Source organism: Lolium perenne, chromosome 7, assembly GCF_019359855.2.
Source record: "Lolium perenne isolate Kyuss_39 chromosome 7, Kyuss_2.0, whole genome shotgun sequence".
Lineage (NCBI taxonomy): Eukaryota > Viridiplantae > Streptophyta > Magnoliopsida > Poales > Poaceae > Lolium > Lolium perenne.
In genome coordinates, this window is record NC_067250.2 from 93,525,788 (window position 1) to 93,539,291 (window position 13,504).

Here is a 13,504-nt window from a genome sequence, read left to right on the forward strand (position 1 = left end):
TAATGTCTTGGGTAATGTGATACTTGGCAATTGTTGTGCTCATGTTTAAGCTCTTGCATCATATACTTTGCACCCATTAATGAAGAAACACCTAGAGCTTGCTAATTTGGTTTGCATATTTGGTCTCTCTAAGGTCTAGATAATTTCTAGTATTGAGTTTTGAACAACAAGGAAGACGATGTAGATTCTTATAATGTTTACAATGTGTCTTTTATGTGAGTTTTGCTGCACCGGTTCATCCTTGTGTTTGTTTCAAATAACCTTGCTAGCCTAAACCTTGCATCGAGAGGGAATACTTCTCATGCATCCAAAATACTTGAGCCAACCACTATGCCATTTGTGTCCACCATACCTACCTACTACATGGTATTTCTCCGCCATTCCAAAGTAAATTGCTTGAGTGCTACCTTTAAAATTCCATCATTCACCTTTGCAATATGTAGCTCATGGGACAAATAGCTTAAAAACTATTGTGCTATTGAATATGTACTTATGCACTTTATCTCTTATTAAGTTGCTTGTTGTGCGATAACCATGTTTCTGGGGACGCCATCAACTATTCTTTGTTGAATATCATGTGAGTTGCTATGCATGTTCGTCTTGTCTGAAGTAAGAGAGATCTACCACCTTATGGTTAAGCATGCATATTGTTAGAGAAGAACATTGGGCCGCTAACTAAAGCCATGATCCATGGTGGAAGTTTCAGTATTGGACATATATCCTCAATCTCATATGAGAAAATCATTAATTGTTGTTACATGCTTATGCATAAAAGAGGAGTCCATTATCTGTTGTCTATGTTGTCCCGGTATGGATGTCTAAGTTGAGAATAATCAATAGCGAGAAATCCAATGCGAGCTTTCTCCTTAGACCTTTGTACAGGCGGCATAGAGGTACCCCTTTGTGACACTTGGTTAAAACATGTGCATTGCGATGATCCGGTAGTCCAAGCTAATTAGGACAAGGTGCGGGCACTATTAGTATACTATGCATGAGGCTTGCAACTTGTAAGATATAATTTACATGATACATATGCTTTATTACTACCGTTGACAAAATTGTTTCATGTTTTCAAAATCAAAGCTCTAGCACAAATATAGCAATCGATGCTTTTCCTCTATGGAGGACCATTCTTTTACTTTCATTGTTGAGTCAGTTCACCTATTTCTCTCCACCTCAAGAAGCAAACACTTGTGTGAACTGTGCATTGATTCCTACATATTTGCATATTGCACTTATTATATTACTCTATGTTGACAATATCCATGAGATATACATGTTACAAGTTGAAAGCAACCGCTGAAACTTAATCTTCCTTTGTGTTGCTTCAATGCCTTTACTTTGAATTATTGCTTTATGAGTTAACTCTTATGCAAGACTTATTGATGCTTGTCTTGAAGTGCTATTCATGAAAAGTCTTTGCTATATGATTCACTTGTTTACTCATGTCATATACATTGTTTTGATCGCTGCATTCGCTACATATGCTTTACAAATAGTATGATCAAGGTTATGATGGCATGTCACTCCAGAAATTATCTTTGTTATCGTTTTACCTGCTCGGGACGAGCAGAACTAAGCTTGGGGATGCTGATACGTCTCCGACGTATCGATAATTTCTTATGTTCCATGCCACATTATTGATGATATCTACATGTTTTATGCACACTTTATGTCATAATTATGCGTTTTCTGGAACTAACCTATTGACGAGATGCCGAAGGGCCAGTTGCTGTTTTCTGCTGTTTTTGGTTTCAGAAATCCTAGTAACGAAATATTCTCGGAATTGGACGAAATCAACGCCCAGGTTCCTATTTTCACCGGAAGCATCCAGAACACCCGAGAGCCGCTGCAGGGGGCCACAGGGCCCCCAGATGATAGGGTGGCGCGGCCCACCCCCTGGCCGCGCGGCCCTATGGTGTCGTCGCCCCTTCGACCTTCTGACGCCGCCTCTTCGCCTATATAAAGGTCCCAGACCTAAAACTTCGATACGGAAAAGCCACGGTACGAGAAACCATCCAGAGCCGCCGCCATCGCGAAGCCAAGATCTGGGGGACAGGAGTCTCTGTTTCCGCACGCCGCCGGACGGGGAAGTGCCCCGGAAGGCTTCTCCATCGACACCGCTGCCATCTCCACCGCCATCTTCATCACCGCTGCTGCTCCCATGAGGAGGGAGTAGTTCTCCATCGAGGCTCGGGGCTGTACCGGTAGCTATGTGGTTAATCTCTCTCCTATGTACTTCAATACAATGATCTCATGAGCTGCTTTACATGATTGAGATTCATATGAGCTTTGTATCGCTACTAGTTGTGTGCTACTCATGTGGTGTTATTAAAGTAGTCTATTCCTCCTGCATGGTGTAAAGGTGACTAGTGTGTGCACCATGTGGTTCTTGTCGTAGGCTATGATCATGATCTCTTGTAGATTGTGGAGTTAATTATCATTATGATAGTATTGATGTGATCTATTCCTCCTTCATAGTGTAATGTGGACAGTGCGTGCACTATGTTAGTTCTTGGTTTATTTTGCAATGATCTATTATGCTCTAAGGTTATTTAAATATGAACATTATTGTGGAGCTTGTTAACTCCGGCATTGAGGGTTCGTGTAATCCTACGCAATGTGTTCATCATCCAACAAAAGAGTGTATGTAGCACATATGAGAAAGAGTTATTTATTATGCGATCAATGTTGAGAGTGTCCACTAGTGAAAGTATGATCCCTAGGCCTTGTTCCTAAATACTGCTATCGCTGCTTGTTTACTGTTTTACTGCGTTACTACTGCTGCAATACTACCACCATCAACTACACGCCAGCAAGCTATTTTCTGGCACCGTTGCTACTGCTCATACTTATTCATACCACCTGTATTTCACTATCTCTTCGCCGAACTAGTGCACCTATTAGGTGTGTTGGGGACACAAGAGACTTCTTGCTTTGTGGTTGCAGGGTTGCATGAGAGGGATATCTTTGACCTCTTCCTCCCTGAGTTCGATAAACCTTGGGTGATCCACTTAAGGGAAAACTTGCTGCTGTTCTACAAACCTCTGCTCTTGGAGGCCCAACACTGTCTACAGGAAAAGGAGGGGGCGTAGACATCAACCCTCGCTACCCGGGTGTTAATACAAATGGTTGGAGGTGCCATGATAGCTCATGGGCTCAAACAAGGGAAGTCTTGGAGCACCTCTACATCCCCGGTTGGGGTGTTCCGGGCAAGAGTGCGGAACTTCTCCCCACTTGGGATATTATGCTTAGAGTCTACCGGGAAACCATTGGACCAAAGGGTGGCAACCTTGATGAGCTACATCTTTATGAAGTGGATCTTATGGCGAACTCTTTTGCTAAGAAGGGCACCGGTGAGAAGCTTGATGTGATGGACTACATCTATCATGAGATGTGGTCATGTGTGATGGAGAAGAAGCTTCCCGCCTTTGCTCCGTACATTATGAAGCTCATTGAGGACACTTGGATGGATACTTGCAATGCTAGACTCGTTCAATCCATTCCACTCACTCTCACATCCCATGAAGTGAAGTCATTGAGGGCCAAGCGCCACAACTCTCCTCTTGAAGATGTTAACCCCATGGATGAGAAGCCACCTAGTTGGGCTTCCAAGCTAGCACGCCGCATGAGACAGATCTTTTGCCTCACCTCTGCAGTCAACCAACGTCAGTATCAGCAGCATGTTGAAGCCAAGAAGTCAAGGGTTCGTCAGAAGAGCATCATGAGGGCACTTGAGGTGGAAGTGTCTCCCCCCGGATCCGAGGAGAATGTCACTCCGAAAGCTGAGTGGGTCTCTCGTTATGGTGTCCCTCTTCCTCCGGATGGCCTTGAGATCGAGTCTCCTCCTCACACTCCTCCCTACCCCGGCGCTTCATCGAACCTCCCTCCCGGCTGGGCTAACGCCGACCCTTGGGGCGCGTAGATTCTCCTTTTCCTTTTTGGTGCTTTGGTGCCAAAGGGGGAGAGTGAGACCTTATTAGGTTGCTCTTCGGTGGGTATTTGCATGGGGGAGTCACAAGCTCGTGTTGGCTTTGGTTTTTATTGCTTGTGATTCTAGTTATCTTTATGGTGTCGAACTATGTCTTAGCTATTTGGTTTGTAGACTCTATCTATGTGCTTGGAACCTTATTTGTGTATGGTAAACTTCGTATGTGAGTCTTCCTTGGTTATCTATGTGTGCATGATCTTATTATCCATATGCTTATCACTATGTTGTATTGCTAACCCTTGGAAGACGGATGCAAGATATAGGGGGAGCTTCTTATGTACCATTGCTCATATCTAGGGGGAGCTCCTATATATCTCTCACATTGTTGTTTACATTATCTATTCCTTGCAAATACTTGTGTTGTCATCAAACACCAAAAAGGGGGAGATTGAAAGAACATTTCCCGCCCTTTTGGGTTTTGTGTGTTTGACGTCAACACTATGTATATTTTTATGTGTGTTGATGTAGACAGGTACAAGCCATCAAAAATTATGTTGGATCGGTGTATTGGTTTAGCTGTTCTGAAGTTCTGCAGGTTTTCTGTATCTGGCGGAAGTTCCGGCCTAATCTGGCGGAAGTTCCGGCCTCACTTTTTCAGCAGAAGCTTCTCAGCGCCGTCTGTGCTCAGTTTTTCTCTTCAGGACCGGAAGTTCCGGTGGAGTTGGCCGGAAGTTCCGGTCAGCGGAACTTCCGCCCAACTTCCGGGCAAGTTCCGGAATTCCGAGTTTGTGGCTCAGTATAGTCCAGTAAGGTTTTCGCAAGTTTCCGGAACTTGGCCGGAACTTCCGGCCACCGGAAGTTCCGCCCAATTCCGCCCCTTCTTTTGCTTTGCAGGAATTTTATCAAGGGCGGAAGTTCCGGCCCGAATGGCCGGTACTTCCGGTGGAAGCCGGAACTTCCGGCCATCCTGGCTGGAACTTCCGGTGTAAGTGGAATTCGTCCCCAACGGTCAGATCTAAAAGCTCCACCCATATAAATAGCTTTCTTCTCCAAAGGGACAAGTTGCTCAATCATTGCACAAGAAATCAGCCAAGCTTCACCACCATTAGAGCCACCTCAAGAAACACAAGATTTGCAAGATCTCCTTCCTCCCCCAACCAAAGCTCTTGATCTTTGGACATTCAAAGGAGAAGCCACCGATCTACATCCTCACCGAAGCGACTCTCATTTCCCCCTCATTTGTTTGAGGGATCTCATGCTAGTGTTGCTATTTGGTTCCCTAGTTGATTTGTGTTGATGTGTTGTTGTTGATTGTTGTATTGTTACAGATTTGGGAGCCTCCAATTCGGTTGTGGATGTGTGCCCCAAGAACCTTGTAAAGGCCCGGTTTCCGCCTCGAGGAAATCCCTTAGTGGAAGTGGGCTAGGCCTTCGTGGCGTTGCTCACAGGAGATCTGAGTGAAGCCTTCGTGGCTGTTGGTTTGGCTTGCGTAGCAACCACACTCCTCCAAACGTAGATGTACCTTCTTGCAAAGGAAGGGAACTACGGGAATCATCTCCGTGTCATCGCGTGCTCCACTCTCGGTTACCTCTATCCCACTCTATCTCTTATATATTGCGTAGCTATATCTTGCCTAGTTGATAACCTTGTCATATAGGTAAATTCACTTAGTTGCATATCTAGAGAATTTACCTTTTGTGTCAAGCCTAAATTGAAAAAGAACTAAAAATTGGTTAGCACCTATTCACCCCCCCCCCCCCTCTAGGTGCGGCATACGATCCTTTCACTTGTGCTTCCATAGACCTTGAAGGCTAAAACATTTCCTTGAGTGAAACAAGAACGGCTGAGATTAAACGCTATCTATTCGAAATTAGGGGGTGATAGTTAGAATAAACGATACCACGATACCTTTCGGGAGTTTACATTATTTTGAGACTTAGGAGTCTATGGAAGCACAAGCCTTCTATGATTTTTTTTTTGAGGTAACAAGCCTTCTATGATTAACCGTGCATATTCTACTCTTTGGAAATTCTAGAAAATAAAAAGGATCTTAACTTTTTGCTACGAGTTTAATAAATTTACCGTATTTGAAACTAGTTTGTAGAAACTTTGGAGAGTAATGGAGCATTGCTTGGGTCCTTAGCACCGTGGTGGTGTGGGCTGCCCGCCAGATTTCGAACATCCGGGGCAAATTTCTATGGCTCAACTTTTAAAACAAGAAAAACGTGTGGGACTCTCGTGTATCTGGCTTAAAAATAACCTTAGACAGTTTATTTCTTTATGTCAAACAAATTTAGGGCCGGTTCAATTTTACCACAGAAAATGGCAGAGAATTCTGAAAAAGATGTATGAGTGGATGTTAGATTTTCTATCTTCTTGGAAAGAAATTTTCATGGAATCAATCTTACAAATCAAACTGACTATGATAGAAAAAAATTTCTGTAGGATTTAATCATACAGATTTTCTACAGTATGTAAATCCTTTGAATCAAGCAGGTTTCTAGTAAAAAAATCCTATGAATTAAAATCCTAAAACAATGGTTTGAAATTATTTCAACCAAAGAGGCCCTTAGTTGGAGTTCCTTGGAAGTTGTGATTTCGTAAGAGTTGCTTAAACCGGAGACTCAAACTCCGGTGGATATTACACCCAAAAAAAAAATCTCCGGTGGATAAAGATTTTTTTTCAACAGTACGTTGAAGGCTAGAGCGAACAATTTTTTTTTCCGAGGATACTCCAAAGGCCAGAGCGAACTTACCGGAGGAAATGCAGGTTTGCTCCTGCTGTATATGATGTGGAGTTGGGGACGCGTTCCGTATCAGCGACAACACGCTATCGTCCAGGCGCATGATGCTTTCTATAGTCTCGATTCCAAGAAACTCGCTTGCTTGCCGCTTGCGTCCTAATCATGTTAGCGTACGCAACCCAAATGGTTGCTAAGTAATGCAGGGATTTATTTATCTACCAACACTTAGCTGATTAGGTCATGGTATGCTAATGCGTCCGAGCAACTCGTTTAGGTTGACGTGCACGCATTGGCACCGCCAACTCCATGATCATCGCCACTCGAGTGCACGGAGAAATGACTTTGGCCCGTGCACGGCAGGCCAAGTAAGTGGGCAGTGGGCACGCCCACGGCCATTGGTGGGCTTGCCGCTTGTACTCGAAGATGTACTGCACATGACCATCGCCGCCTTCGAAGTGCACATTGTCGTGCGCGCGCAAGATAAGCATAGCGACCATTAATAAGCACAGAAAAGCATAAACATGCATGTGCAGGTCAGCGCGACGCGGTGCATTGTGGATTAGTTTTCCACCGGCCGCGCGCGCGCCACCTGTTGGCAACTGGGGGACGGCCGGCGGCGGCGGTGCCACCCGAGAACCGCTGCTCCGATTGCGGGCAGCACCTTCTTTTCCGCGGCATTTGTTCTTTCTATGCGGTGTCGACTCGTCACAACGAGAGAAGCTGGAACGTGTCACGTTATCTTGAACACCGTCCGAGGCCATCACAGCACACGCCGGAGTGCCGGACAAGTTCTTTTTTTCTGCTGCCAGATCGACACAGGTCGGCGCACACGCGGCCCGGCTCCGATGAATCTAGCACGCACTATGGACCCTTGCCGACCAGGTACGTCGCTTACGTAGGACCAGAATGATACGTGTAACAAACTGCTGTACTTGAGTACATGTTTCCTATTTATAGCCAATATCTAGATGTCCATTCCACAGCCGCATCGTCATCTTATCTCGCGATTTACGAGCAACTTCTGCTCCACACACTCCAATTTCTCAGACTCGAGCTTGCATTGCATGCCAGGAATGGCAATACTGAAGAGCTCTTCCATCGACAGCGACGCGAGTGGTACGACCACGAGCTTCCTTCCCAACGACGTCGACCTGGGCGGCGACCTGCTCGCCGAGATCATCCGGCGCCTCCCGCTGGACTCCGTCGCGCGCTCCAGGGCCGTCTCCAGGAACTGGCGCGCCGCCATCTCCGACGGCTACCTCCGCCGCCGCCTCCCCCTGCACATGTCCATGATCTGCTTCCCCGACAACGACGACCCCTTCGGCGGCGGCGGCAGTGCAAGCCTACCCTTGTTCGCGTGCGCCACAGAGGGCCGCCGGCTCGAGGAGCGCGACATCGGCTTCTTCCCGCTGCACGACCGCTCGGTCGTCTGCGACGCCTGCAACGGCCTGCTCCTCTGCCGCGCCCCCGGCACGCGGGACTTCTACGTCGTCAGCCCGGTGACGAGGACCTGGGCGGCGCTGCCGAGGCCGGCCAAGGATGCATCCCTGTCCGTGCTGGCGTTCGACCCGTTCGGCACCTCCCCGCAGCAGCACTACCACGTGATCAACTTCACCGGCTGGCGCGACCGCGGCGCGGCAGTGGAGGTGTTCTCGTCCGAGACGCGCGCGTGGACGGCGCACGAGGTGGACTTCGGCGGGGTCCCCGCGGGCTCCCTATCCGGCGCCTCGGTGCACTGCCACGATGGCGCCGCGTACTTCCTCGCCTCCGACCCGGACTGCGCCGTCCGGATGGACCTCGCCGCCGGGGCCGGGCTCGCGTGCACCGTCGTCGCCCTGCCCGAGCCGTCCGACGGCCACGGGCGCCTCGCGCACTGCGGCAGCCGCCTGCACTACGTCTGCAGCGACGGCGAGCTCCTCAAGGTCTGGGCACTCGAGGACGTCCAGCGCTGGCGCCTCAAGCACGCCGTGCGGGTCGGCGGCGACATCGTGGAGGGCGGCGGCGGCGAGGTGAGGTTCCTGGCGATGCACCCGGAGAAGAGCGCCGTGGTGTACCTGTGGTCGCCGTGGAAGCTGGTCGAGTACGACCTCAGCAAGCGGGAGCTCACCGGCGTGGCTTGGGAGTTCGCCAAAGGCGCGCGGAACCGTGTCGTCAAGACGTGGCTCGTCCCGTCCTCCTGCTACCTCTCCGATTGCTTCGCCGATGCTCCGGCCGGTGGCGCCATGATTTGATTCCTTCAACTCGTTTCCTTTTCCGTCCTGTAAATAAATTGCTGTTACTTGTAGTAGTGATGTGTATTACCCAAAGATTGCTTGTATATATACTCTGTGATTTGTTCTTTCCTTCGAGACAAAGTACAATTTGCCGCGTGCACGCGCACTCACTCATTCACATACTACGGGCGTGAACTTGCTAAGTTGCGCGCGGCACTTGCGTAGCTACAAAATTGATCCGGGTCACGGTTAAATTTTAGGACGTGGCTACAGAGTGTTATAGCACCGGCGGATTGTCTTAGGGAGTGACCCCTGTCGGAACCCACTTTTTTCCGGATTAGGGTGTGGTTCCCGTAACCTTTCCAAAAGCGGAAAGTTTTCTTTCCTCTTTCGTTTTATGCTCACATGCCGCCGGAATTGTTGACTTGGCCCATCACAACAGGACGAGAAAAGGTGGGACCACAAGTATACAGACAAGAAAAACTACATTTAAAGCCCAGATAAGATCGTGCATCGACAAATCCAAAACACAAGGGCAGAGCCCAGTTCTTCCCCAAACCTACCTCTCCCTCTCGTCCACTGGTTCTTCCTCCAGCCGCCAGGGCAAAGCCCAGTTCTTCCCCAATCTTCATGGCTGCACACCTTCTTGCTTCAAGTTGATCAAAAGAAAAGTACATCTGAAGAACAGATCTGCAGAACAACTCTCTGGAAAACAACAAGGAAGAGGTAAACAGACTCTACTTCACCCCTGCCCCTCTTCCTCCAATTTCCCAATGATCTGCTGTTACTAACAAGAAAATACATCTGGATCTCAATCAAAGGCCAAAAATCTACAAGTTTGAACATCTTACATGAACTTTCATGGGAACATTAGGCCCCAGATCATGCAGATTCAACAGAAAACACAAGAGATGCAGATTTCGAAAATATACATGCAAAAGTAAAAGCTGATGCATATTAGGAGGCAAAACAACATAAAGGGAAGAGATGTAGGAAACCATGCATATAAACACATGTCATCTGCATGATTCATAGTAGGTATAGCATATAGATCCACAAACAACATGTAGAATAGTTGGTGCCAAGATCTAGATGAGAAATAGTTTCTGAAAAATGCAGGCTTTGTATGAGAAACTGCACTTTCAGTTGCATGATTGGATGAACCAGATGTAGGAAATGAAGAGTTTCTGCTTGAGTCCATGTAGTTTTCTTGCTGAAAAACACCAAAAGCATCATGAAAAATCTTCTCTTGAATCCATTAGAACCATAGCATCATGAAATACTGGTAGGAAACTACAGCAAGTTGTCCATCTTGAGATTCCCTGTGTAGTTAAATGAAAAAAAGATAAGTCACTATCCATTTCCAAAAACAGAAAACATGTGCAGTTAAAAAAATATACAGTAGACAGCATAATGAGGAAGTCGGTACTACATGCTGTTTTTTTGTTTTGTATCTATAAATTTTAAGTTTCCATTACACAGCAGACTGCAAAAATGATGAGAAAGTCGGTACTAGATACTTTGTTGTTTTCTATGTAAAAAGCATGATATTAGTTAGCAGTATGTGATTGTATAAAAAATGAACTGACAATACGTGTTTGTATGTGATGTCCCATATAATCAACTAAGTGAAGAACAGCACAGCTACTGTCATATGGCCTAAATGTTGAGTTTAAAATACATTCCTGCAAGAAAATGCTAACATCTTAGTTCCTACTGACAGGTTATGGATCCAGAGTATGCTCCTGGAGTACTAGATCTGAATGAGCCAATACCCGAGGATGTCAGTGTGTTTGACGATTTGCAAAAAGAACATACACCACTGAACACCACAAGAACCTCGAGCAATGCAGATGTAACAAGAAGTTTTGAACAAAGCAAGCATGCTAGTGGTAGCAACATTGGTGCAAGTTCTGGACAGAGCAAGCATGCTAGTGGTAGCAACATTGGTGCATCCGCTGACACAGACCCTATAACAGGTGAAACACTATCTACTGATGATTCAGGAGGTGACGACGATGATGATGAAGTCCAATCAACTCTAGTAAGCCAAACTGAAGTGCAAACACCATATCCTGGCATGATTTTCGATTCATGGGATGAAGCGAAGATGCATTGCAACAGATATGCTAAGAAGCTTGGATTCTCAATCAAGTGTAGTACATCCAAGAACTCGACAGTTGATGGTCAGAATGACAAACAGATGTTCGTTTGCAACAAGAATGGCAAGAATGAGGACATAAGCATGCAAGAGGTGGCACCGGTTAGGCAGCGGAACAAAAGCATCACTAAGAAAACTGAATGCAAGGCCATGCTAACGATTAAAAGGAAAGGTAAAAAGTGGCATGTAACATATTTCATTGAAGAGCACAATCACAGCATGATAAAGAAGTTCTCTTTGAAGAAATATTTAAGGTCTCGTAAAGGAATTCCTAAGGAAGAAAGAGACTTTGTCAAGCTCTTGCATAAGGTGAATCTCTCTGCTGGAAGGGTAATGAGGATCATGGGAGAAGTCTATGGTGGTCTGGCCAATGTACCCTATGATAGCAAGTCTGTTAGCAATTTCATGGCTACCATTAATGAAGATCAAACACACAAGGACATGTCAAAACTGCTTTCTCACTTTGCAAGGATAAAAAAGGAAGACCCAGATTTCTAATTCAACTTGCATACAGATCATGCTAATAAGGTTGACCGCATATTTTGGGTTGATGGGCCAGCAATAGCTGCATACAAGAACTACAGTGATTGTCTCTCATTTGACACCACGTACATGACAAACATGTACAATATGCCGTTTGCGCCGTTCATTGGGATCAATAGGTATTGTCAGAGCATCCAGCTAGGTTGTGGTTTCCTAAAAAAATGAAAATGTGGAGAGCTTTGTGTGGCTCTTTCAAGAGTTTCTTGAAGCAATGTGCGGCCTCCAGCCCCAAAACTTCATTACTGATCAAGATGCAGCAATGAGATCTGCAATTCTCGCTGAATTTCCAAACTGTTGCCATAGAAACTGTAGGTGGCACATTAAGCAGAATGCGCAGGCAGTTTTGGGAAATTTCTTGTCAAAACATGAGGAGCTAAGGCAAGAGTTGAATGAAATTATTGACTACAGCATGTCAGTTGATGAATTCGAAACAAGGTGGGCAGATATGCTTCGCAAACACAGTGTAGCGGACAACACACATCTTGCTGATTTGTATCACTTGAGAGCAACTTTTGTCCCAGCTTACTTCAAGGATCGCTTCTTCCCGTTCCTACAAACTACCACCCGGAGTGAGGGGTTTAACGCTGTTCTGAAAACATACAGTAACCCTCACCAGAGCATGCATCACTTCTTTGAACAATACTTGAAGTTGCAAGAGAAAATTAATGTAGCGGAGGATTCAGTTGAGTTTTTGGATGAAGATAAGACTTTTAGGGTGTGGGGTGACTACCCTCTTGAAGAGCAAGCGTTGAAGGTTTATACGCGACCCATATACTTGCGTCTCAGGGCTGAGCTTCGTAAAATGACATCCTACAATGTACAACTTATTGGTGGCCAAAGTTACAATGTCCTCCCAATTAAAACCTACGTCTATGGCTATGGTAGTAGGAGCTACCAAGTTGAGGCTAATGTCGAAACTGAAACTTACAACTGCGAGTGCTGCAAGTTCAGTACTGATGGATTGCTTTGCTGGCATATATTCAGAGTAATGGTGCAATTGGGTTGTATTAACAAAATTCCAGAGAAATACATACTAGACAGGTGGAGAGTACAGGAGGAAACAATTGTGGAGGAAAAAATGGACTTGCCTAAGCAGCCAGTGGGCAGGAAGATGAATAACAAAGAAAGGCAGCAATTGCGTTACGGCACTCTATGCAATGACTACACCAGAGTAGCAAGAATGGCATCGACATCAGAAAAAGGGAAAGCCATTGCAGATAAATACATGATGTAAAAAGAGAATGCAAAGTGTTGAACTTTTGTCCATGTGTTTACTGTTAGATGAATATTTTATGAAATTACCAGACAGCAGTACATCTATGATTTTCACTCAAAGAAACAAAAAAGAGTAAAAATGGACACTAAAGAAAAAAATAGCAAATTCACTTTGTAAGCACATTCAGGATGTATAACAGTGTGTAGAAAAGCAGACAGAAAAATACACTTATCCACAGCTGTCATACAAAAAAACAGACAACAAATACTCATTCTAGTCTTCAGACATTATTACCTGACTCCCTATCATCAAGAAGAAGATCAACACTTCCTTACTTGGAAGAGAAGTTCCTCCCAGTCAATACTGTTCTCGGCATAATCCATCCATTTCTTCAGGAATATCTTTCTAAGCGCAGGCATGTCTGATGGGTTAATTGGTGCCATCCTTCTCCCATTCCAACACTCAATGTACTTGAGCATGAAGAACCCGCAGTCATACCTTGGAAACATAAGAAAAATGGAAAATGCATATATCAACTAAAAAATCTATGGACAAGTAGGAAAATGTAGAATTGGAAATGCAAAAGAAACTAGTCCTTACGTAGTCAATTGCCTTGGTGTAGTTATGTGCACTGTTTTGTATTTCGAGATGTCGATTTTTGATTCACTGTAGTTTGTTGCCCACAAACTCTTGATA

The 13,504-nt window shown here is 45.5% G+C and overlaps 2 protein-coding genes across 2 annotated transcripts; both read left to right on the forward strand.

Annotated features, from left to right (window-relative positions):
- Positions 1-7,642: 7,642 nt before the first annotated feature.
- LOC127316626 (putative F-box/kelch-repeat protein At1g15680) lies at positions 7,643-9,017 on the forward strand. Its single transcript, XM_051347069.1, has one exon. The coding sequence runs from the start codon at positions 7,644-7,646 to the stop codon at positions 8,904-8,906; it is 1,263 nt and encodes a 420-aa protein (XP_051203029.1). The 5' UTR covers position 7,643; the 3' UTR covers positions 8,907-9,017.
- Positions 9,018-10,614: 1,597 nt separating this feature from the next.
- On the forward strand, positions 10,615-12,826 carry LOC127315830 (protein FAR1-RELATED SEQUENCE 5-like). The gene is made up of 3 exons (XM_051346279.1): positions 10,615-11,421; positions 11,578-11,711; positions 11,905-12,826. Exons 1-3 carry the CDS (start codon positions 10,615-10,617, stop codon positions 12,824-12,826), a joined length of 1,863 nt encoding a protein of 620 aa, XP_051202239.1.
- Positions 12,827-13,504: the final 678 nt, after the last annotated feature.